Source organism: Heptranchias perlo, chromosome 4 (genome assembly GCF_035084215.1).
Source record: "Heptranchias perlo isolate sHepPer1 chromosome 4, sHepPer1.hap1, whole genome shotgun sequence".
In the NCBI taxonomy this organism is placed as follows: Eukaryota; Metazoa; Chordata; class Chondrichthyes; order Hexanchiformes; family Hexanchidae; genus Heptranchias; species Heptranchias perlo.
In genome coordinates this window covers 14,886,107-14,913,171 of record NC_090328.1, presented here as the reverse complement: position 1 = coordinate 14,913,171, position 27,065 = coordinate 14,886,107, and the positions used below count along the sequence as shown (strand labels likewise).

The 27,065-nt window shown below is 43.1% G+C and overlaps 1 protein-coding gene across 5 annotated transcripts in view; it reads left to right on the top strand.

The window, feature by feature from the left end:
* glra3 (glycine receptor, alpha 3) overlaps positions 1 to 27,065 on the top strand; it is a 161,522-nt gene that overhangs the window by 77,185 nt on the left and 57,272 nt on the right. For all 5 annotated transcript variants that reach the window (XM_067982510.1, XM_067982511.1, XM_067982512.1 and 2 more), the window contains 2 exons: positions 1,134 to 1,201; positions 25,407 to 25,630. In XM_067982510.1, coding sequence (XP_067838611.1) covers positions 1,134 to 1,201; positions 25,407 to 25,630 — 292 coding nt within the window. The remainder of the gene's footprint in view (positions 1 to 1,133; positions 1,202 to 25,406; positions 25,631 to 27,065) is intronic.

The following is a 27,065-nucleotide window of genomic DNA, read 5'->3' as shown; positions in this document are numbered from 1 at the left end:
ATGTTAAACTAAGGCCCAGTGTGCTCCCTGAGGGGGATGCAAAAAATCCTATGGCACTATTTGAAGAAGAGAGCAGTATTCTGGCTGTGTCATTCATCTCACTGCTGTTTGTGGGATCTTGCTGTGCACAATTTGGCTGCAGCATTTCCCTACATTACAACAGTGACTACACTTCAAAAGTACTTCATTGACTGTAGAATGCTATGGGATGTCCTGAGGTTGTGAAAGGCATGATATAAATGCAAGTTCTTTCTTTAATGCTGGATTTTCAGTGCAGAAGTTAGCCAGTAAACAACAGTCTCATCACCTAATGAAACAGTCAGTTGTCGTCATCTTGTGCTCAGTTGCAGGCTTAAGGACAATTTTAGCATTTGATCCACCTTGTCCGGTGAAAATTAGGTTAATGGAATCTTAGCAATGCCCAGACTCTCTCCCTACGCGAAAGAACAACTACGAACATCCGAAAATGATGGGCAGGTAAAGATCAGCTGGCCCATCAAGCCTGCCCCACGCCTGAAGCATCATGACTAGACACCTCCCACCTCCCCTTTCCCCACAACCATGTAATCTCTTGGGAGCGGCAAAAACCCAGGACAGTAAGGGAAAAAATACTCTGGAAAATTCCTCTCCGACCCCCTCAGGCGATCGAAACCAGTCCAGGAGATCACATGGACCATGTGTTATCTGATTATCCACTTACCTTCTATATGATGCGACCTCTGCCCCATTCTGCCTTCACAGCAGAAGCTGGCGGGGTCAGTCCTGTCCTGTGGCCTCATACCACTCATGAGCCAGAGTATCCTTAGCAGCCATCATTGAGGAACATAAGAACATAAGAAATAGGAGCAGGAGTAGGCCATACGGCCCTTTGAGTCTGCTCCGCCATGCAATCAGATCATGGCTGAGAAGCCTGCTACACTCATGCCTTCCTGTTGAAAACGGAGGCACGGTGGTGGGAGACAGAATAAGGCAATCAAAAAAACGGAAGGGAAAGGCAGCTGTGAGCAATCTCTCGGGGTCCCTGCACAGTGACAAGAGTGAACTAATTCAAAGGGACATTTTGCTTTCAATCTCGCACTGCATGTTGGAGAGAGCATTAATGTGCTTTAATGTTTCGCTCATTATTTTTACAGGCCCTGCTGTCAATGTCACCTGCAACATATTTATCAACAGTTTTGGTTCAATTGCAGAGACAACTATGGTGAGTAGAGATATTTAATTGTCCTTTTCTTTCAGTAAACTGGTTGTATAATGGTATATACATAAAAAAAAGCTCTTTCCTTTCTAATTAGCTTTTCGCTCATGAGACAGCTGTCTTCCTTTAAGGCCTTAGTACATGACGGTTTATTTAAACATGTTACATGGAGCTGTTGAGCAAAGCCTCTTTGAGGAAGGCATTATAACAAAAAAAAATCATACGATTACTTTCCCAAGTTAGGATAAAATAGATAAAAACAATAAAAATAGCTGCAGACAGAAAAAAAAACAAATGTACTGTTGATTCAGTTCTTTGAGAGTTAATGTGAAATTTTTGGGAGTGCATTCTCCAAACATGTCCAGGGGAAAGCTACGGTGCTGAAGGCCATGCCTCAAGCTGGTTGAACTTGCTATTGCCAGGATAGCGACTAATTAAGGAGATACATAATGGGCTACAGTCACATTGAAGAAGTCGTTACTGAAATACCCGTGTACCCTGGAAGACTGGCGCACCAGGCACCAGTACAAGATACATTCTGATAAGCTGTCGTATCCAAAGCCTCTTGTCCACCTTTACAGAATATGCTGCCTTGCGCCACTTTCCTGCCCCCTTCCTCGACTATCATCAATGCCTGACTTTTACTGCAGCAGTCTGAACAATTGCACATAAATCCTCAGCATGGTGTACAAACCAAGTACAGGACATTTATTCAACCCATTGTGTGTTCTGTGAATATTGTCCACATGATCTGCCATGCTGCTTTCTCTTTGTGTTGATGGATTGTATGTGACATTTAGCACCAAACCTACTGCTTCCTCCAAGCAGAAGGAGTAAGTGTGCTGGCGAGCTGGAGGGTTTTACCAGCAGCCTTTTGGGATCCTGGTGACCAGAAACTCAACTGGATCAGCCTCATAAATGCCATGGATACTACAGCAGGTAAGAGGCTGGGTATTCTGTGGCGAGTGACTCACCTCCTGACTCCCCAAAGCCTCGCCATCACCTACAAGGCACAAGTCAGGAGTGTGATGGAATACTCTCCACTTGCCTGGATGGGGACATCCGCAACAACACTCAAGAAGCTCGACACCATCCAGGACAAAGCAGTCTGCTTGATTGACAGTCCATCCACCACCTTAAACATCCACTCCCTCCACCACCAACATACTGTGGCTGCTCTGTACTACCTACAGGATGCACTGCAGTAACTCGCCAAGGCTTTTCAAAACCACCTCCCAATTCCGCGAACTTCACCACCTAGAAGGACAAGGGCAGCAGGTGCATGGGAACACCATCACCTCCAACTTCCCCTCCAAGTCACACACCATCCCAACTTGGACATATATCGCCGTTCCTTAGCGATCATAACATGATCAAGTTAAATGTAGTGTTTGAAAGGGAAAAAAGTGAATCAGCTGCTAAGATTCAAATCGTGGGTAAGGCCGACTTCAATGGGATGAGACAGAGACTGTCCACAGTAAACTGAGCAAATCTGTTAATAAGAACATAAGAAACAGGAGCAGGAGTAGGCCAATCGGCCCCTCGAGCCTGCTCCGCCATTCAATAAGATCATGGCTGATCTGATCCTAACCTCAAATCTAAATTCATGTCCAATTTCCTGCCCGCTCCCCGTAACCCCTAATTCCCTTTACTTCTAGGAAACTGTCTATTTCTGTTTTAAATTTATTTAATGATGTAGCTTCCACAGCTTCCTGGGGCAGCAAATTTCACAGACCTACTACCCTCTGAGTGAAGAAGTTTCTCCTCATCTCAGTTTTGAAAGAGCAGCCCCTTATTCTAAGATTATGCCCCCTAGTTCTAGTTTCACCCATCCTTGGGAACATCCTTACCGATCAAGCCCCTTCACAATCTTATATGTTTCAATAAGATCGCCTCTCATTCTTCTGAACTCCAATGAGTAGAGTCCCAATCTACTCAACCTCTCCTCATATGTCCACCCCCTCATCCCCGGGATTAACCGAGTGAACCTTCCTTGTACTGCCTCGAGAGCAAGTATGTCTTTTCTTAAGTATGGAGACCAAAACTGTATGCAGTATTCCAGGTGCGGTCTCACCAATACCTTATATAACTGCAGCAATACCTCCCTGTTTTTATATTCTATCCCCCTAGCAATAAAAGCCAACATTCCGTTGGCCTTCTTGATCACCTGCTGCACCTGCATACCAACTTTTTGATTTTCTTGCACTAGGACCCCCAGATCCCTTTGTACTGCAGTACTTTCCAGTTTCTCGCCATTAAGATAATAACTTGCTCTCTGATTTTTCCTGCCAAAGTGCATAACCTCACATTTTCCAATATTGTATTGCATCTGCCAAATTTCCGCCCACTCACCCAGCCTGTCTATATCCCCTTGTAGGTGTTTTATGTCCTCCTCACTCTCCACTTTCCCTCCCATCTTTGTATCATCTGCAAACTTTGATATGTTACACTCGGTCCCCTCCTCCAAATCGTTAATATAGATTGTAAAGAGTTGGGGACCCAGTACCGACCCCTGCGGAACACCACTGGCTACTGGTTGCCAGTCCGAGAATGAACCAGTTATCCCAACTCTCTGCTTCCTGTTAGATAACCAATCCTCCACCCATGCCAGAATATTACCCCCAATCCAGTGATTCTTTATCTTGAGCAATAATCTTTTATGTGGCACCTTGTCGAATGCCTTCTGGAAGTCTAAATACACTATGTCCACTGGTTCCCCTTTATCCACCCTGTAAGTTATGTCCTCAAAGAACTCAAGCAAATTTGTCAGACATGACTTCCCCTTCATAAAGCCATGCTGACTTTGTCCTATTAAATTATGTTTATCCAAATGTTCCGCTACAGTCTCCTTAATAATAGACTCCAAAATTTTACCCACCACAGATGTTAGGCTAACTAGTCGATAATTTCCAGCCTTCTGCCTACTACCCTTTTTAAATAAGGGTGTTACATTAGCAGTTTTCCAATCTGCCGGGACCTTTGCCGAGTCCAGAGAATTTTGGAAAATTATTACCAAAGCATCCACAATCCCTACTGCCACTTCCCTGAAGACCCTAGGATGTAAGCCATTCAGGTCCAGGGGATTTATCCGCCTTGAGTCCCATTAATTTACTGAGTACCAATTCTTTAGTGATTTTAATCGTATTAAGCTCCTCCCCCCCTAGAGCCCCCTGTTTGTCCAGTGTTGGGATATTCTTAGTGTCCTCTACCGTAAAGACTGAAAGAAAATATTTGTTCAGCATTTTTGCCATCTCCATGTTTCCCACCATTAATTTCCTGGTCTCATCCTCTAAGGGACCTACGTTTGCCTTAGCCACCCTTTTTCTTTTTATATAACTATAGAAACTCTTGCTATCTGTTTTTATATTTTTTGCTAATTTATTTTCATAATCTATCTTCCCTTTCTTAATCAATCCTTTCGTTACTTTTTGCTGTCTTTTGAAGACTTCCCAATCTTCTATCCTCCCACTAAGTTTGGCTACCTTATATGTCCTTGTTTTTAGTCGGATACTATCCTTAATTTCTTTACTTAGCCACGGATGGCTGTCATTTCTTTTACACCCTTTTTTCCTCAGTGGAATTTTTTTTTGAAAGTTGTAAAATAACTCCTAAAATGAACACCACTGCTCATGTACCGTCTTACCCTTTAATCTATTTTCCCAGTCCACTTTAATCAATTCTGCTCTCATACCATCATAGTCTCCTTTATTCAAGCTCAGTACGCTTGTTTGAGAACCAACCTTCTCACCCTCTAATTGGATATGGAATGTAACCATGTTATGGTCACTCATTCCCAGGAGATCCTTAACTCGGACATTATTAATTAATCCTGGCTCATTACACAGGACCAGGTCCAAGGTTGCTTGCCCCCTTGTAGGATCAGTTACACACTGCTCAAGAAATCCATCCCTAATACACTCAATAAACTCTTCCTCAAGGCTGCCCTGCCCAATTTGATTTGTCCAGTTAATATGATAGTTAAAATCCCCCATAATTATAGCTGTTCCCTTATTACATGCCTTGACTATTCCCTGATTAATACTTCTTCCAGCAGAGTTGCAACTATTAGGAGGCCTATATACTACGCCCACCAGTGTTTTTTTCCCCTTATTATTCCTTATCTCTACCCAAACTGTTTCATTATCCTGATCCTTTGTCCCAATATCATTTCTCTGTATTACAGTGATTCCTCCCTTTATTAACATAGCCACCCCACCTCCCCTTCCTTTCTGCCTGTCCTTCCTGATTGTTAAATACCCTGGCATATTTAATTCCCAGTCGTTGTCACCCTGCAGCCATGTTTCTGTAATGGCCACAAGATCATACCCATACGTAGTTATTTGTGCCGTTAACTCGTCCACTTTGTTATGAATGCGACGTGCATTCAGATAAAGAACTTTCAAATATGTTTTGTGACACTTAGTTCCTGCTTTTTCCTTTTTTAACACTTTACCTTTTACTCCATACCTTCTGTCCCTTCCTGACACGCTTTCCTCTGTCTCCCTGCTCAGGTTCTCGACCCCCTGCCACAGCTTTGATGCTGGGTTAATCGCCTTACGCGTTCTAGTTTTTATTTTATCTGTCGTGCCTAACGTACACTTTCTTTCCGCTGCTCTATGCTTTTCCCTTTCACTTGTTCTTGAACAACTGTTTGTACTATTTGTATTGTAGATTTCCCCTGGGTCTTCCCCTCTCTTGCTGCTCTCAACTTTATTCCCTCCTGACTCCCCGCTCAGGTTCCCATCCCCCTGCCACTCTAGTTTAAACCTTCCCCAACAGCACGAGCAAACACCCCCGCGAGGACATCGGTCCCGGTCCTGCTCGGGTGTAACCCGTCACGCTTGTACAGGTCCCACCTTCCCCAGAACCGGTCCCAATGTCCCAGGAATCTAAATCCCTCCCTCCTACACCATCCCTGCAGCCACGCATTCATCCTGTCTATTCTCCTGTTCCTATACTCACTAGCACGTGGCACCGGTAGTAATCCTGAGATCACTACCTTTGAAGTCCTGCTTTTTAATTTATCTCCTAACTCCTTAAATTCACCTTGCAGGACCTCATCCCTTTTTTTACCTATGTCGTTGGTACCAATATGGACCACGACTACTGGCTGTTCACCCTCCCCCTCCAGAATGCCCTGCAGCCGCTCTGTGACATACTTGACCCTAGCACCAGGGAGGCAACATACCATCCTGGAGTCACGTTTGCGGCCGCAGAAATGCCTATCTGTTCCCCTTACAATTGAATCCCCTATCACTATAGCCCTGCCACTCTTCTTCCTCCCCTCCTGTGCAGGAGAGCCACCCGTGGTGCCCCGAACCTGGCTCTTGCTGCTTTCCCCTGATAAGCCATCTCCCCCAACCGTATCTAAAGCAGAATATCTGTTTGAGAGGGAGATGGCCCCAGGGGACTCCTGCTCTACCTGCCTAGTCCTTTTACTCTGCCTGGCGGTCACCCATTTCCTTTCTGCCTGCGTAATCTTTACCTGCGGTGTGACCACCTCACTGAACGTGCTATCCACGATAGTCTCAGCATCGCGGATGCTCCACAGTGAATCCACCCGCAGCTCCAGCTCCGAAAGACGGTTAGCCAGTAGCTGCAGCTGGACACACTTCCTGCACACATGGTCGCCAGGGAGACTGGTAGTGTCCATAACTTCCCACATAGTGCAGGAGGAGCATATCACGGGTGCGAGCTGTGCTGCCATGACTTGCCTTAGACTCTCAGGCTCTCCTCCCGCTCTCGGTCTCTCCTTTTATACTGTGCTCACCTCTCGGACTCTCCTGCCTCACCTGTGACGTCGCACAGTAGTTGATGGGTAAAACGACTGATGATCAGTGGGAAATGTTTAAAGAAACATTTAACGTGATACAGAATCGGTTTATACCCCTGAGGGGCAAGAACTCTACTTGCCAAAAAAAAAAGCCATGGACAACTAAAGAGATACGGGACAGTATAAGACATAAGGAAAGGGCATTCAAAAAGGAAAAAAATGGCACAGATCCTGGCGAATGGGAAAGATACATAGATCAACAAAGGATCACAAAACAGATAGTAAGAGCTACAAAAAGAGAGCATGAAAAGAAACTTGCAAGGGATATCAAAACCAATACGAAGAATTTTTATAGTTCTATTCAGAAAAAGAGGGTGGTCAGGAGCAGTGTTGGCCCCTTTAAAACTGAAAGTGGGGATATTGTTATTGGCAAAGGGGAAATGACAGACATGTTGAACAATTACTTTGCGTCAGTATTTACAGTAGAAAAAGAGGATAGCATGCCAGAAATCCCAAGAAAACTAATATTGAATCGGGGACAGGGACTCGATAAAATTAACATAAGCAAAACAACAGTAATGAAGAAAATAATAGCACTAAAGAGTGACAAATCCCCAGGACCAGATGGTTTACATCCCAGGGTTTTAAAGGAAATAGGTGAGCACATTGCAGATGCCCTAACTATAATTTTTCAAAGTTGTCTAGATTCAGGAACTGTCCCTCTAGATTGGAAAATTGCACATGTCACTCCGCTTTTTAAGAAAGGAGAGAGAGGGAAACCAGGGAATTATAGACCAGTTAGTCGAACATCTGTTGTGGGGAAAATGCTGGAGTCTATAATTAAGGATAGGGTGATTGAACACCTCGAGAATTTTCAGTTAATCAGAGAGAGCCAGCATGGATTTGTGAAAGGTAGGTCGTGCCTGACAGACCTGATTGAATTTTTTGAAGACGTGACTAAAGTAGTGGACAGGGGAATGTCAATGGATGTTATTTATATGGACTTCCAGAAGGCATTTGATAAAGTCCCACATAAGAGACTGTTAGCTAAGATAGAAGCCCATGGAATCGAGGGAAAAGTACGGACTTGGTTAGGAAGTTGGCTGAGCGAAAGGCGAGAGAGAGTAGGGATAATTGGTAGGTACTCACATTGGCAGGATGTGACTAGTGGAGTCCCGCAGGGATCTATCTTGGGGCCTCAATTATTCACAATATTTATTAACGACTTAGATGAAGGCATAGAAAGTCTCATATCTAAGTTTGCCGATGACACAAAGATTGGTGGCATTATAAGCAGTGTAGATGAAAACATAAAATTACAAAGCGATATTGATAGATTAGGTGAATGGGCAAAACTGTGGCAAATGGAATTCAATGTAGACAAATGTGAGGTCATCCACTTTGGATCAAAAAAGGATAGAACAGGGTACTTTCTAAATGGTAAAAAGTTAAAAACAGTGGATGTCCAAAGGGACTTATGGGTTCAGGTACATAGATCATTGAAGTGTCATGAACAGGTGCAGAAAATAATCAAGAAGGCTAATAGAATGCTGGCCTTTATATCTAGAGGACTAGAGTACAAGGGGGCAGAAGTTATGCTGCAGCTATACAAAACCCTGTGTTGACTGGAAGTCACCGGTTAACAGTTTTGGCTTAGTACACAGAGGAAGAGTCAATTCTCTCTTAATTCTCAATTCGCTTTATTAACATTATTAGATCATGTACATACCGCTTATACGTCTAGTTAGATATAGGCATGCAGTTTACAGCAGGTTATACAGTTTTATACTCAAACTAGGATTTAAACGCACACCCACTCGGTTTCTCTGATAACACTCCCTGAGTGTCACAGAATAGAAAGGATATTATATTACCCGGAAAGGAGAGATACTGCTGGCCAGGCAATTCTCTTCCTCACTCCCGACGTCGTCTCTACGTCCCTGACGTAGTCTCTACGTCCCGGACGTAGGGTTCCCACTTCCACAAGGGTTAGTCTCCGGAGTCTCCCTCAAAAACACACACACTCTCGCTCTGGCACAAAACCTGCCATGCTTCAGCTTTATTTCCAAGTCTGTCTTTTCGAATGATGCTGTCTTCTCCGGTTGGCTCAAAGTTGCTGGAGTGATCGATGTCATCCCCTGATTGGCTCTGTTCCAAGGGCCTAGGTAGCATCACAGTTCCTTTGTCCCTCTAAGAAGCGGAATGAATTCAAACCGGTTCTGGCCAGTTCAGACCAGTGACTGAACTCCAGGTCACCCCAGTTCAAAAGTCAGTGTCTTTGTTAGCACTTCGAATTAACCTCAATAGGTTTCTGCAGCCTCTGGCCAACACCTGGTTGGACCACACCTGGAGTACTGTGAGCAGTTCTGGACACCGCACCTTCGGAAGGACATATTGACCTTGGAGGGAGTGCAGCGTAGGTTTACTCGAATAATACCCGGATTTCAAGGGTTAAGTTACGAGGAGAGATTACACAAATTGGGGTTGTATTCTCTGGAGTTTCGAAGGTTAAGGGGTGATCTGATCGAAGTTTACAAGATATTAAGGGGAACAGATAGGGTGGATAGAGAGAAACTATTTCCGCTGGTTGGGGATTCTAGGAGTAGGGGGCACAGTCTAAAAATTAGAGCCAGACCTTTCAGGAGTGAGATTAGAAAACATTTCTGCACACAAAGGGTGGTAGAAGTTTGGAACTCTCTTCCACAAATGGCAATTGATGCTATCTCAATTGCTAAATTTAAATGTGAGATAGATAGCTTTTTGCCAACCAAAGGTATTAAGGGATTATGGGCCAAAGGCAAGTATATGGAGTTAGATCACAGATCAGCTGAATGGCCTACTCCTGTTCCTATGTTCCTACGTTCCTATGTTCCTTCATGGTCGCTGGGTCAAAATCCTGGAAGTCCCTACCTAACAGCATTGTGGGAGAACCTTCACCATACGGACTGCAGTGGTTCAAGAAGAAGGCCCACCACCACCTTCTCAAGGGCATCTTGAGATGGGCAATAAATGCTGGCCTTGCTAGCAACACCCATATCCCCAGAATCAATTTTTAAAAAGATATCCTTGGTGTGCAGTGTGATAACCTTGCATCTGAGTCAGTCATGGCCTTTGCTGTTGTGGCTGCCCGCTCTCTGGCATACTTGATGCGCAGCTATTTGATCCATTTCTGCTGCTGGCAATCCCTCAGCATTTCCACTGACATGTGTGAGTCATGAGTTTTGGGGGTCGCCATGAGGCCTGTGAGTCCTGCCTGAAGATTGTCTCTATGTGACCTTTGCAGCAGGTCAAAGCCGGCCAAGAAAACATCTTTGAGACTTGAGCCCAAGGCCTCTATAGCATCAATAGGAGTACTTATGAGACATTTGTGCTAATGGCTTGTGCTGTGTATGGCTCTGCTGCAGATGTCACAGGAATTCCCATGTACTTCACACAGACTGCAGTGCAGACAGCCATTCGTCGGTGTCTGCAGATCTGGCTCATGGACACTCTTCCATTCTCCTCATTATTCTGCACAGATACAAGTGACTCACGTCAGAAGATCCTCCTCGGATAGCATCTCCTCTTGTAAGGAGTCTGAATCCACAGCCGCTGCAGCAGAGACAGGAACTATGCTGGACTTCCAATCCGCAGGTTCATAGACCTTGGCAATCATTACTAGTCCTCCTCCTCACTTGTGTACTGCAATTCACCCTGTACTAACTCTTCAGCCTCATTACACCAGTTGTGCTGATGATTTGGCTGAGATGCTGATATTGATGCAGAATAAACTGCAAGGTCCGGTGAGGAGAACGGAAGAGTCCACTAGTCATGCAAGTGCTGCCTTACTCAAGGACACTCTTTGCAGCAGGAATCTGTTCTTTCATGTCTAAGCAAAGAGCAGAGAGCAAAATGTCAAAATTCTACTTTAAATAACCACCTGCAAGCGTTACGTCCATTGCATGATGTTCTCTGTAATCTTGCTAAAGTTTAATGTGTGCATGGCTCAGTGGTAGCACTCTTGCCTCTGAGTCAGAAGGTTATGGGTTTGAGTCCCACTCCAGAGACTTGAGCACAAAACCTAGGATGACACTCCGGTGCAGCATGAGTGAATGCTGCACTGTCGGAGATGCTGTTTTTCGGATGAGACGTTAAACCAAGGCCCTCTTAGGTGGACATAAAACATCCCATGACACTATTCGAAGAAGAGCAGGGGAGTTCTTCTGGTGTCCTGGCCAATACTTATCCCTCAATCTACACCACAAAAAATAGATTATCTGATCATTATCACATTACTATTTGTGGGGCCTTGCTGTGCATAAATTGGCTGCCGCGTTTCTTACATTACAACAGTAACTACACTTCAAATGTACTTCATTGGCTGTAAAGGGTTTTGGGATATCCGGAGGTCATTAAAAGTACTATATAAATGCAAGTCAGTCTTTCTTTCTTTTATTACATGTCATGAACATCACGGTTTAGTCCTGAGCTCAGGGGAAGCTGCTGACTTCTCCATCCTCAGTCCAATCGATGCTCTTCTGACCAATTATCTCAGAGGTGGCCTCCATAAAAAAAGATCAGGAGCTGCACCTGATAATCATACACCATCTTCTCCTGCAAGCAGAATCATAGTGCAGAGATATTGAAAGTGCATAGAGCAGTGACAGTGTCACACGGCTGCACAACTTCAGGGCATCCTGAACGCTGGAATTTCGGGATTTGCATTCCTTGTATGAAGCCTCATTGCTGTGCACATAGGTTGCCAAAAGCGCTTAGTAATTGTAAGTAGCCCATACACCCTCAGGGTCCCATTCATAGCCTTAGGCTGCTTCTTATTACGCCAGGGCTGATTCTGGATAATCTGCTGCCACAACTTACCATCTTACCACATGAAAGCATATAATACTTAGCAGAAATTACTGTCTTGCATGTCACAATGTGGCAGGCATGCCTCATGCATAACAGTACTGTTGATTTATCTTAGCAAATTTCTTCAAGTCTGTCTTCGCCTTGATAACCTTCCAGCTCCTGGGGCGTTGGGAGACAACATTGACCCTTTCAGCGATTTACTTTTATGCGTATTGCTCCAGGTGCCTCAGCAGGGGGTAAAGAATGAGGAGGTAATTTTGACATTGGGCGATAGTGTAAAGCGGGCGATATCAATTCAACCGCCTTTTATACATCTGTTCCGATTTCCGATCGAAGAAGATTGGGAGCCCACCCTGCATACTATATGACCCCCACCCCCCTCCCCCCAACCCAGGAAAATGGGTCAGGGATTCAGCAGCGACACTGCAGTGGAGTATGAGTGAATGCCCATCCACCATTGCCCAGTTGAGAAGAGGAGAACCCAGCTGTATATATGCATATATACAAAGGTAGATTCTGAGTCCTATCCCATTGCAAGGTACCTGGCCTGCTGGGATGATCGATCGGAAAATCATGTACGAAATATCAGGGGCAGCACACTGGCAATTTTCCAATTCATGCTGACAATGGGCCAAATACCTTACCACAGGTGAGGAATCCAAAAATCTACTCGAAAGTGGTTCCTTTGAGTGTGTGAGAGGATCATAGGAACAGGAGTAGTCCATTCAGCCCCTCGAATCTATTCCGCCGTTCAATTAGAACATCACTAATCTGTATCTCAACGTCATTTAGCCGCCTTGGTTCCATATCCCTTAATGCCCTTACCTAATAAAAATCTATCAATCTCAGTTTTGAAATTTTCAATTAACCCCCCAGCCTCAACAGCTTTCTGGGAGAGAGAGTTCCAGATTTCCACTACTCTTTGTGTGATGAAGTATTTCCTGACATCACCCCTGAATGGCGTAGCTCTAATTTTAAGGTTATACCCCCTTGTTCTGGACTCCCCCACCATAGGAAATGGTTTCTCTCCATCTACATTATCAAATCCTTTAATCATCTTAAACACCTCGATTAGATCACCCCTTAATCTTCTACACTCAAGGGAATACAAGCCTAGCCTATGCAACCTGCCCTCATAATTTAACCCCTTTAGCCCTGGTATCATTCTGGTGAATCTGCACTGCATTTCCTCCAAGGCCAATTTATTCTTCCTGAGGTGTAGTGCCTGGGACTGAATGCAGTACTCCATATGCAGCATAACCAGAGCTTTACACAACTTCCACCCCTAGCTTCTCATCATTTACTCTGGTCTATCTTTCTTAGATCCAAAGTGGATGACCTCACATTTCCCCACATTGAACTCCATCTGCCACAGTTTTGCCCACTCACTTAATGAAGTGAGTGATTGGCTCACCATGAATAGGTGTGTTTTGCTGCTATGTTCTTAAACAAGACATTTACTAAAGTTACATCAAAAGTGCCACTGTCTTAATAAAAAAAAGTGTTTGTTGAACCTCGCTTTTGCTTGTTTGAAAAACATATTGCAATTGTATCATTAGGCCACAAGATCACAAGACACTTATAGATGAGGAAGGCCATTCTGCCCATCTTAATTGATTCATCCAGAACAGCTACACTCTCCTGCATGACACCCCATGAACTCAGGAGGCATCTAGATGGAAAGGATTTAATGGGCCCAATTATCTTTCTTCATTTTGGACTTTCTTATGTTCCTAGCAGCATTTGCGCTGGGTGTGGAAATGTCCTTACATGCGGTGTAGGGTAGGAACTGTGAGCAACCAACACCTGAAACCGATGATCTGGTCATTTATTTAATTGCTGTTTGTGGGATCTTGCTGTGCGCAAAGCGGCTGCTGCATTTCCTACATTACAACAGTGACTACACTTCGAAAGTACTTCATTGGCAGCCTGAAGTTGTGAAAGGCGCCATAAAAATGCAAGTATTTTCTTTTTCTTTCAGATCTTAATATGTGAAGAACTCTTTAATATAACCTCTTACAGAACAGAATAATCTTTCTTGCTACAGAACAGGAATATAACTGGACCTTTAGACAGCAATGAAACAAGTCATGTCAAAGCACATGATTATATTGCTTGTATGTATCGCCCGCACGATGCACAATTCCTTTGCCTGTATTCCCTCCTCAAATGATGAAGCTTTTGACAAATACTTTTTATTAAGAAGGTGCCCCTTTAAACGAGTTTGTGATTCAAGCACATTCAGTCCCATTCATGAACCAAGTTCCAGCAGATAAGGCGCCATAGGTGGCCCTGCCATTTTGAAATTGTACTTTTGTGTTACAAAAGGGAGGACCCAGAACATAGTAATCTGTGCAATAGATGAGATTTTGACTGACGCCAACGTACATACTATGGACATTCCAACAGGATCTTTGGTGTTTGTAAAAGATGAAAGCAGTGCAATTCCAGAAAGGCCAAATATTGGTCTTCGTACAAAGCCGTGCGGCAGTGCAAGAATTAACTGACATTATTTGCATAAAAAAAAGCTCAATTAACCCAACGATCATAGAATCATAGAATCATAGAAGTTTACAACATGGAAACAGGCCCTTCGGTCCAACATGTCCATGTCGCCCAGTTTATACCACTAAGCTAGTCCCAATTGCCTGCACTTGGCCCATATCCCTCCATACCCATCTTACCCATGTAACTGTCCAAATGCTTTTTAAAAGACAAAATTGTACCCGCCTCTTCTACTGCCTCTGGCAGCTCGTTCCAGACACTCACCACCCTTTGAGTGAAAAAATTGCCCCTCTGGACCCTTTTGTATCTCTCCCCTCTCACCTTAAATCTATGCCCCCTCGTTATAGACTCCCCTACCTTTGGGAAAAGATTTTGACTATCGACCTTATCTATGCCCCTCATTATTTTATAGACTTCTATAAGATCACCCCTAAACCTCCTACTCTCCAGGGAAAAAAATCTCAGCCTATCCAACCTCTCCCTATAAGTCAAACCATCAAGTCCTGGTAGCATCCTAGTAAATCTTTTCTGCACTCTTTCTAGTTTAATAATATCCTTTCTATAATAGGGTCCTGACAAGGTCGGCTTGTAAGGATTGAAAGTTTCCCAAATAACTTTCAGTAAAAGCACATTTGAGTTCCAGAGGTTTCCTGGGGAGGAAAGGATGAGGAGGAATCTGCGCCATGTGGTAAGAGTTTCAGTGAAATGCACAAATAGGGTCACAGTTCATTAAAGTTTCAGCAACGCCTGAAAACAGATACTGTAAAATCTGCTGCAATGCGACACATTATTGTATGTCTTTTTGCATTGGCTAAATGAAGTGGTGTGACGAGCAATCAGTGTGGCATGGGCTTTACACTGGAAAAAAAAATCGGAAAACACGGATACAACTTATAAGGAGAGATTTTCCTAGGTCTGCACCCAGGTGCACTGCACGGCGAATATCGGAGAATCGGGAGAGTCGGAAGGATCGACTTGAAAGGAACCCACCAAGTTTTCTGATATTCACTGGACCCAGGGTGATCCCTTTATACTCTGTGTGGTGGTGTTTATACATGTTTCATGGCTGTCACTTTCTGAGCCTAGATATTAATGTGCAAATGTGTAATGGTCTCATCAGAAATGATTTTGCTTCAGTGATCGTGCTCTGTAATTTCTGAAGTCTGGTGTTTCACGATAGTAGGGCAAAGCACTCTGAGATGGCATCATGATCATCTTTTGTGACCCTTAAAACCCCTTTGCTTTTGCCCCATTTAATGAATCGTGCAGTAGAATTTTAATTAAGATAAGACATAATACTGTGTCAGGCCGAGCTGGTTGGGTTGGATGCTCCAATGTTCCTTTTCTTCCCTTTCCTCTAATAATCCCCTCCCATTTTTCTCCCCTTCTCTCGCGAAGGCAATGTCTATTGTTGGCGGGCAGTTCCACATCCTCACACGTTTTTTCAGGTGTCCCTGTTCTACCACGGGGATCATCACAGACAACAACAACATTATCCGCTGGTCTCACATCTTTTGAATACAGAGAACACTTTACAGGGTAGTGTCAGTCCAGCCTAACACTGTAACGAAAGCAAAATACTGCGGATGCTGGAAATCGGCAATAAAAATAGAAAATGCTGGAAAGGCTCAGCAGCATCTGTGGAGAGAGAAACAGGGTTAATGTTTCAGGTCGATAACCTTTCATCCGAACTGGAAGATGTTAGAGGTTTAACAGCTTTTAAGCAAGCACAGAGCCAGGGGAAGGGGGCGTGGGGGTGGGGGTGGTAAAGAACAAAAGGGGAAGGTCTGTGGTAAAGAACAAAAGGGGAAGGCGGAGGGTAGGAGTGATAAAATGACAAAAAGGGATGATGGTGCAAGGCAAATGGGGGTGATAATTGGGACAAGTAAAGAAACAATAGATGGGTCCAGAGGAGGTGTAAATGGTTACAGCAGAATAGCAAAGGGGGAGGGAAGCATGGAAAATCTGGCAAAGAGGAGAAGACTCCCGTGACTCAGGAATCATAATATCTTAGCATCATAGTAGGTACAGTACAGGAGGAGGCCATTTGGCCCATCGTGCCTGTGCCGGCTCTTTGAAAGAGCTATCAAGTTAGTCCCATTCCCCTGCTCTTTCCCCATAGCCCTGTAAATTTATTCCCTTCAAGTATTTATCCAATTCTCTTTTGAAAGTTACTATTGAATCTGCTTCCACCACCCTTTCAGGCAGCGCATTCCAGATCATTACAACTCGCTGCGTAAAAAATGTTTTCTCATATCGCCTCTGGCTCTTTTGCCGATCACTGTAAATCTGTGTCCTCTGCTTACCGACTCTTCTGCCACTGGAAACAGTTTCTCCTTATTTACTCCATCAAAATGGTTCATGATTTTGAACTCCTTTATCAAATCTCCCCTTAACTTTCTCTGATCTAAGGAGAACAACCCCAGCTTCTCCAATCTGGAGGCAGAAGAAAGGCAGGTAGACGCTTAACACTGTCCTCACTAGAGGTTCATACATACATCGCCTTGAGCTGGATCACTTGATTCTGATCTGAAGCAGGAAGCCTGGTCGACTTTCCCCCTCTCCCAGCTGTTGCACGTCTACTGCCACCCTGGCTGAGATCAGCCAACACAGCAAAAAAATAGGAGTCGAGCCTATGATCCTCCTGCTTTGTATGCTTCGTAAGGACGTAAGAGTGGGATGGGCAATAAATGCTGGCCTTGCCAACGACGCCCATATCCCAAGAATGAAGTTTACATTTTTTTTAGAAGTCAAGAATGATAATAGGTCTTTCAGCCACTGAAGCCCATCTTTCTATTACATTCATTCTCCCATTATAACATCCAGCTGTATTTTAAATGTCCCTGATGTTTTTGCCTCTATTATCCTGCCTCGCAGATTATTCCAAACATGTGACACTCTTTCCATAAAGAAGTCCTTCCTAATGTGTTTAAATTCTCTTTTCACCAAATTCATATTCCACCGGTCCTACTTTCCTGACCTACTTTAATGTAATATTTTGGGTTTATCTATTCCATTTGATATTTTATATGCTTTAACGAGGTAATGCCTTAATCTTTTTTCCAAACTGCTGAGCTTTCCTTTTAACTCATCCCTTTCACACTTGCGATCAGTCTTCTAACACCTCCCCAATGCCTCTACACGTGTTTGTTTTTTGTAGCATGATTACCAGAACTGAACACAGGGCTCCAAATGGGGTCTGACCCCCAAGGGTTATGATAAAGCCTTATCGTGACCTCTGTGCACTTGTACTATTGGCTGCTACATTTCCTACATTACAACAGTGACTACTAGAAGGATATACTGATAGGGTTAGATGATGAGGGGTGGGAGGAGACTCGTGTGGAGCATAAATGCCGGTATAGACCAGTTGGGCCGAATGGCTTGTTTTTGTGCTGTACATTCTATGTAATTCTATGTACACTTCAAAAGTACTTCATTGACTGTAAAGCGCTTTGGGATGACCTGAGGTCGTGAAAGGTGCTATATAAATGCAAGTTCTTTCTTTCTTTGTACTATTCAGGGCCACACCACGTGGTGCCTTTATTCACTGTGCTATTGGAGGGGGAGGGGAGTAGACTCACAATCTCCCTTAAAAGTGGAGTTTCAATTCCAGTGAGGCATCACTGCAATGACGGTGTTCACTGCATGCCATGATAAACCGGAACCCTCCAGCTGCCTGATGCTTAAATCTTTCAGCAGGCTTGAGATGAAACTAAGCATTTTTTTTTTCTTTTTGTTGTAACAATGGGTGAGTCAGACCTCAGATCAAGGAAAGAAACAGCTGAAACTATAAATCCCACAGGACAGCGAGCAGAAGGAGACAACGCAGATGCAAGGGTTCTTATGGAGGGTAAAATGGTGGAAATGCAAATTAAATTCTGTAATATCTCTAGTTTAGTGATCCTCGTCTCAGTTCTGCTTCGAAAGATTTACCAATGCAATCTTGAGTAAGTTTAAAGACAGAATTCTACAAGAAGTTAAAGCAGGTGCAGCAGAAGCTGAAGTTCCTTGGATGACTAGAGAATATAAAATTAAAACAAGACTTCAAAAAGATGTATGTGGCAAATCTTGGGCTAATAATACAAAAGAAAATCAAAGGGAATATGGAACATATGGAGGGGAACCAAAATGATTTGAAAGATGAAGAGGGTGTGTGAAGAAAGACTGGCAAGGAACATAAAGGAAAACAGTAAAGAATCTTATAAACATATCAAACCTTAAAAAAATTTAAAGGAACAGTAGGGTCGATTAGAGATGAAAAAGAAAATCTTCTGATGGAGGATGAAGGAATTGCAGAGATAAAAATTAAGTACTTTGCTTTGGTCTTTACAGAAGAGTTTAATAGGGGAAAGGGTACAAGAAGAGAAGGTCCAAGAAGGGACAAAGGGATAATCAGGCAACTTTAAACCAGTCAACTTAACTTCTAGATGCCCAGAGTCTAGTCAGATTCCTGTGTTCAATATTCAAGATTGAAATATTGGATTCAGGGAAGAAAATAGTGAAAAATGTTTCATTAATGGTGTTTACTTCCAGATGCTTTGTGAAGGTAAGAAGAAAGAAAAGCTTGAATTTATATAGCACATTTCATGTCCTCAGGATGTCCCAAAGTGCTTCAAAGCCATTGAAGTGTGGTCATTGTTGTTTTGTAGGCAAACGTGGCAGCCAATTTGCACAGAGCAAGGACCCACAAGCAGCAATGAGATGAATGACCAGTTAATCTGTACTTGTTGGTTGAAGGATAAATGTTGGTCAGGACACCAGGAGTTCTCCCCTGCTCTTCTTCAAATAGTGCTGTGGAATCTTTTGTGTCCACCTGAGCAGGTAGAGAGGGCCTCAGTTTAACATCTTCGAGAAACAAGAAACAGCACCTCTGATAATCTACCCAAATAGTCTAACTGTGTTGTAACTGATAATTTGTATAGGTTCATTACCTCTTTGCTTTCAGAAAAGAAAAGAAAGAACCTGCATTTATATAACAACAACAACAACGTAGTAAAACGTCCCAAGGCGCTTCACAGGAGTGATTATCAAACAGAATTTGACACCGAGCCACATAAGGAGATATTAGGACAGGTGACCAAAAGTTTGGTCAAAGAGATTGGTTTTATGCAGCGTCTTAAAGGATGAGCGAGAGGTAGAGAGGCGGAGAGGTTAGGGAGGGAATTTCAGAGCTTAGGGCATATGCAGCTGAAGGCACAGCCGCCAGTGGTGGAGCGATTAAAATCAGGGATGCGCAAGAGGCAAGAATTGGAGGAGCGCAGCGATCATGGAGGGTTGTAGGGCTGGAGGAGTTTACAGAGATAGGGCGGGGCGAGATATGAGAATTTTAAAATCGAGGCATTCCCAGACTGGGAGCCAATGTAGGTCAGCAAGCACAGGGGTGATGGTTGAGTGGGATTTGGTGCGCCTTTCACAACCTCAAGTCATCCCAAAATGCTTTACAGAACCATTGAAGCGTCAGCCTAGATTATGTGCACAAGTCCTGGAGTGGGGCTTGAACCCACAAACTCCTGACTCAGAGGCCTTTGAATGATTTAAAACATTCGCTAAATGTGCTTGTGACACCTAGTGGCCGAAACTAAATTATGACTCCAAACTTTAATTTTACTATCGTGTTGGGTTGTCTAATTTGATCTTTTCTGCAATGTCCAGATTGAACATAAACTGACCATTGGACATACACGGGGACGATTCCCAGTCCAGGATATGAGTTTGTTACACGTAAAACACAGGGAGTTCTGCCCCCGGTGGCCAAGATGAGAGGCGCATTTGAGATGAAAAGAAACTGCCTATGCTGGAAATCAGAAATAAAAACATAAAATACAGACGAGAAGAGAGGTTAGATTTTGGATAGAGACTGTTGCTCAGAGCTGCAAAGGTATTTACCCAAAATATTAAACCTGAGAATTTCAGCGTTTTTCATTTTTACTGATGATGAATGCATTTACCATGACCAGATACCATATAAAGAACTGGGACATTGTGCACACTGTATAATTCCAGTGTCCTTGTTTGTAGTGTGTGATAGATTGCTGTCTGTGTCAATAATCCTGTATCAGATAGCCCTGTACGAAGACTTGCCATATTATTTTTTAACTTAACACAGGTGTCAGTAGCTTTTCCAAGCAACATTAAAATGTTGAATATTTTCCCTACTTGGTTTCACAAGCCTGTTGAACTTATATCCTTCGCCACTGCATTAAGCATATTTGTAAACCAGGTGAAAATGTCAAGTAGGCCAGTAAGAGAAGTGTTCTGGGAATATTTCATTCTAATTCCTTCTACCTCTATAGCTCAGAAGTTACTATTTGTGATATCAGCATACGCTAAACACATTCTGACTGCATTCTGGTCTATGCTGTTTCCATGGAGAGGTTAACCCACTGCAAATAAGTGGGTGAGTGCCTCTGTTTAGATGCACAGAAAGGAATGTCATACAAATTTGCGAACCACACATTAAAAGTTCAAATACTAATCTCACAAACAGTGATTTCTAGGTTTGTCCGAACAGCTTCAATCGAAGAATGGTGAGGTTTGAAATGAAAATTCAGTTACTCTTTATTCTGTGCTTTACTTAATATCGGCACTGATTTTCCTCTCTTATGAGCCTGGGGAATGCTGAGTTCTTCAGGGGCATTAGAGAGGAAAAAGGGCCAGTCTCACACAATACTGGGTGCAGCGGTTCAAGAAGAAGGCCCACCCCACCTTCTCAGGGCAACCAGGGATGGGCAATAAATGCCGGCCTTGTCAGTGACACCCACATCTTGAGAACGAATAAAAAAAATATTAAAAAAATGTTCAATCTACAATCACAGGCACATTCCCAGCAACACCTTTATTTGAAGTGGAAATAAAAATCAGTATTTTTGGTAGTTTAACATAGGAACTTATATTTGAATGTTAAATTAAAGGAAGATGCAAGTATAGCTTAACATTTAGGTGTTTCATATCTAGAATATTTTTTGGATGGCTATTTTAAGATTCTAGAATTGTAACAAATAATTTTATGTTTCAAAGCTATGTGGGCAGGTAACAAACAGAATAGAGATTGATCATAGAGGGATTTGGATCAATTAAGCAGATGGTCTCAGAAGTGGCAGATGGGTTTCAATATGGATAAATGTCAGGTAATGCATAAAGAAACAGGAAACAGTAAATGTGAATAACATAAAAGGGTATTCATTAAGAAAGAACTTGAATTTATATAGCGACTTTCACAATATTCCAAAGTGCTTTACAGCCAATTAAGTACTTTTGAAGTGTAGTCACTGTTGTAATGTAGGAAACGTGGCAGCCAATTTGCGCACAGCAAGATAATCTGCTTTTTTAAGTGATGTTGGTTAAGGGATAAACATTGGCCAGGACACTGGGGAGAACTCCCCTGCTGTTCTTCAAAATAGTGCCATGGGATCTTTTATGTCCACCTCAGCAAGCAGACAGGGCTTTGTTTATCGTTTCATCCAAAAGACAACAGTGCAGCACTCCCTCAGTACTGCAGTGTCAGCCTAGATACGTTCTCAAGCTCTGCTTGGGACTTGAGCCCACAATCTTCAAGGGTTAAGTTACGAGGAGAGATTACACAAATTGGGGTTGTATTCTCTGGAGTTTAGAAGGTTAAGGGGTGATCTGATCGAAGTTTATAAGATATTAAGGGGAACAGATAGGGTGGATAGAGAGAAACTATTTTCGCTGGTTGGGGATTCTAGGAGTAGGGGGCACAGTCTAAAAATTAGAGCCAGACCTTTCAGGAGTGAGATTAGAAAACATTTCTACACACAAAGGGTGGTAGAAGCTTGGAACTCTCTTCCGCAAACGGCAATTGATACTAGCTCAATTGCTAAATTTAAATGTGCGATAGATAGCTTTTTGGCAACCAAAGGTATTAAGGGATATGGGCCAAAGGCAGGTATATGGAGCTAGATCACAAATCAGCCATGATCTTATCAAATGGTGGAGCAGGCACGAGGGGCTGAATGGCCTACTCCTGTTCCTATATTCCTATGTTCCTATCTTCTGACTCAGAAGGTGAAAGTGCTACCACCGAGCTACAGCTAACTATTCATTAGCAAATATAGAAAACTAAAGGATTTGGTTGTCATCACTGATCACATTCTCGGGCAAGGGAAATTTATTTAGCAGAGTTGTCTTCAGTGTCTGTGGAGAGGGCGTAAATAGGGTAGTGACGGGAGGTGGGGGCGGGGGGGGGGAGGGAACTAAAAAGACCAAAAAGGAAAGGAAATTAATCACATCGCTAGATTAAATAGCCAATGGAATCTTTTGAACGATAATATTTTTTTTTGCACAAGTGCAAGAAGATCAGGAATAAAGTGCTGGAATAGAACTATTGTGAACATTGATCTCATTGGCATCTGATGGGTGGAATTTCACTTTTGGCGGGGTAATAGCGGATCGGCTTCCCATTATACACCCCACCTGGTTTAGCTTTCCATTGAAGTCCATTGCTTAACAGTCATGGTCCATGGTACTTACTTGCCCCGGAGGGAGGTTCTGCTTACATTGATTTGGCAGTTTTCCTGGATTGATAACTACAGTATTCAAATCAATATGTGGAGTATACCTGGAATCTTACAGTATTGTGACAATCAACCCTAATGTTAATGGAGGTCTTACAGTGATTCAGTATGGATTTGTTTAGATCAGTGTCAGTGTGATGAAGCCATGGTAAATGACCCCATAACCTTATTGAAGTCTGAATACCTTACAGTCAAAGAGCGTGCTTGCAAAGAGGTATGAGCCAAACTCTATTTGGTTTCGTCAAAAATGTAACGTTTAATTTTTGCAGAATGGAGAAAAGCAAAAGTCAAAAAAGTCAAGTAAACATAGCAGCAAGATATGAAGGGGGAGAAATTCATCGAACATTGTTGCACCTGTCCTTTGGGTTCAAAGTCAACGTTGGATGGGACCAATTTCGGGTCGTGATTGCCCACGCCCGGTCTCCTCCAGAAGTGTAGCGGCTGCCAAAGTGGACTCAGCATCTCTTCCTCTCTCCCTTACCTCCCCCCACTCATTCCCCCCCCCCCCCACAACAATCATGTTTTGGGATTTTTGATCATTTATCCACAGAAAAGATTTGAAAAATGAGTTCATTGTAAGCGTTGAATCATATAGGATCTGCACATGTTTAAAAAGAAAGACTACGGGCTGTAGGCATTTGCAGAATGCATATTATCTCCAGATATTGATATTGTTATTCTGATCGACTAGGAATAATAATGGAGTCATTATCTCATCCCACAGATTTCCAACAAACATTCACACTATAGGGAGTTGGAGTGTCCCTTTTGAGCTTTGTGTGAAGCTAGCTTCAAAGGGAGAGGGTGCGATAGCAGGCTTGATTAAATATCTCTTCTGCCAACCCCTGGATAGTGGGGGCAGGTCAAGAACCAAGTCCAAACTTCCTGTAGGACAGGAAGGAGGTGAACAAAGAGTCACATGTTAACAGACAGGTTTCTTAAAGGGATAGCTATGAGGATCTTTGCTGAGGCGAAAAGATCCGAATTGCTGGAGGACAGTTAGAAGACATTTTGCTTTAGTCAAGTAAGATCACCCACTGATGTGGGGAAGCATAGCACGTTCTTTATTTTCTATCGTTACTCAAAGATAACTGCACTGATTGAACGACATGAATCTGATCATAACTGATGGCTCCGTATGTTCACTTGATGTGAAATGAAACAGTTTAATGCTTCATGTGAAGCCTTACCTCACCAAGTATGAGAAATTGAAGAGGTATCCGTGCAAACATCATAAATATCAGGTCACATGTATTATTATTACATCTCTGGGTTACACTATGTACAAATAGATATAGGACATGTCCCATAATAGTAATGCTCAGACCACTTACCAGAGCAATTGGCCCAAGAAGGTATCTTCAGTTGACCCGAATTTATAACATCCCTTTTCCAGAAGGCAGCCATGGCAGCATAAAATGCAGCCTCTCATAACTGAGTGGGCACGTGCAAATGTCGTGTTACCGGTCATTTTCCCTGTTCAAATGCTGGATGCAGTTGTCACCTGTTAGGGCGGTGTCCAAAATTCAACGGCCGGTGAAGGGAGCCTCAGGGGTTCAACTGTGGAGGGGGCCTGTACAAGTGCTCTCAGGGAGCGGTCATTGCACTGACCCCTCGCAGCAGGAAGAAAAGCTTTCGGAATTTTTTTTTCTTTTTCTCAAGCACCTTAGTGGCTGCCTTCTTCTTCCCCTGAAGAGCCTCTGCCTCTAGCAAAAGCGCCAGAGGCGACATAAGGATGCATTTTTTACACAGCAAGCTGTCATGATCTGGAATGCACCGCCTGAAAGAGTGGCGGAAGTAGATTCAATAATAACTTTCAAAAGAGAATTGGAAAAATACTTGAAGGAAAAAAATTTACAGGGCTATGGGGAAAGAGCAGGGTAGTGGGACTAATTGGATAGCTCTACCAAAGAGGCGGCATGGGCACGATGGGCCGAATGGCCGCCTTCTGCACTGTATCCTACTAAGATACTATGATACTAGTCTGATACGACTCCTTGGTCGAAACTGGGTAGCCTCCTCTCAACGTACAAATGATCTCAGGGTCGGAAAGTCTGCTGGGGTCAGGGGGCAGAAATGCCCTCCAATCAGAAATCCTCGGCCCACTTCTCTCAGTAGCATCCCAAAGCACTTCCTACACACTTTGGAGGACACTGTGCTATGTAGGCAAATGGAGCAGCCATTTTGGGTCCAACAAGATCCTCCTGAAAGCACAAAGGTGAATGACCAGTTAATGTATTCTTCTTTGAACAGAGCCATGGGATCTTTAACATTTAGTTAAACAAGCAGATGGATGGTGCCTCAATTTATCATCTTCACTACAGGACAGCATCACTGACAATATCGGACAGTCTCAGTATCGCACAGGAATGTCTGCCTAGGTTGTGCACTTAACTTCAAAGAGTGGGACTTCAACCCACAGCCTTCTAACTCAGAGCCAAGAGTGCCAACTTGACATTTTAAAGGCACCTAAGGATCCAGTTACAAAGAGGCCGTTAACTTCAAAGGGAAGTCGAGGTTTTTAATCTTATTTGTTTATTCCCTGCAGGATTACCGATTAAACATCTTCCTGCGTCAGCAGTGGAATGACCCGAGACTGGCCTACAGTGAATATCCAGATGACTCTCTAGACCTGGACCCATCAATGTTGGATTCAATCTGGAAACCAGATTTGTTCTTTGCAAATGAAAAAGGAGCCAACTTTCATGAGGTTACAACAGACAACAAATTATTGAGAATTTTTATCAATGGGAGTGTCCTTTATTCAATAAGGTATGCATTTAAGCCACTGAACCATGTAAGTGAATGAAATTTGTACCATAATTTCAATGTCTATGTTATCATTTCTGCCACACAGTGGGTGCGAGCAGTAATTTGCCTTCTGCCTAAATCTAGTCTTAATGTGAATCTTGACCAAGCTCTCTCCAGGTGGCAGAGTGGATGTCTGTAAGGGTCTACTCTGGGTTTACTGATGTTTACGTTATTCACAACTGACACGGCACCAAGCTGTGTAGCAGGGTAGTTGTGTTGTTCTTGTGTAATGTTGTTGTTAGGGTTCCTAATAACCCAGCATCGAATGATAAAAAGTAATTACAACTAGTTTTATTATGATTGAAAGCAACTTTACACATTCAGCAGTGAAATCTCTGCATGCAAACTCATCTTGTAGGCTGACCTACTTCTCCACTCTGGTTCGAACCAGCTGTCCCGAATTGAGACGCTGAATTCACCAATCCTACACCATTAAAGTAACTAGTGTAAGGGATAATAACAGCATTCCAAAGGATCTGGACAAATTAAGTGAATGACAGATGAATATTTTTGTAGGTCGTAGGTTTTCAAACTGGGGTGTCCACACCCTAAGGGGCTCTGCAAGGGGGTGCCAGAGGGTCCCTCGGATTTCTGTCGATCGCAGATTTCCATTTCTTTTTAAATTTGTTGGCTTACTAGGTTATTGTTTCTGCTGCTGTACACGTACTAAGAAAAAATGTTTACCGCTCTGTTTTCCTTTGTGTATCTGATACTTTCTTTCGGCAATTAGAACAGGGTGGGGGGTTCCTGGGAGTGTGTTAATACTTGGTGGGGGGGTGGAGGGGTTGAGGAGCTGCCCACACAGAAAAGTCTGAAAGCCGCTGTTGTAAATAAATGTAAGAACAAAAAACATGAAGTTTAAAGTATGTATACACAATGGGGTGGATCTTGACTTTGTACGAGAGCGTGGAATGGGTGATAGCGAGTCGGCAGCCCGTATTATATCTCTCCCCCTGTTGAATATAAATCGGGAGAGATGTAAAACGGGCTGCCGACTCACCATCACCCATTCTACGCTCTCGTACAAAGTCAAAATCTACCCCAATGAGTGGAAGTCCATCAGCAAAGATAAAAAAAGAAAAGGATTTGGATCTGATTTTTGAAATTACTGTAAGTGCAGTGCCGTTGTGTAGTTATTATCTAGTACATTGCCAACATTTAATTATAGATGCAATTTTGTTGTTGTTGTAATGCTTACCTTATTGTCTGGATCACGTTTAGAATATTATGCCCAGCTTTGGACCCCCATACTTACGATTGATATTGATAGATGAGCTTGATCCTAGGGCTTTGGGGTCGACATCATGAAAAAAGGCTCAACATTACATGTCTTCATTGAAGAAAAGTTTGAAAAGGAGAAGGGACATGATTTAAGTCAGTGTTGTCCAGTAAAAAT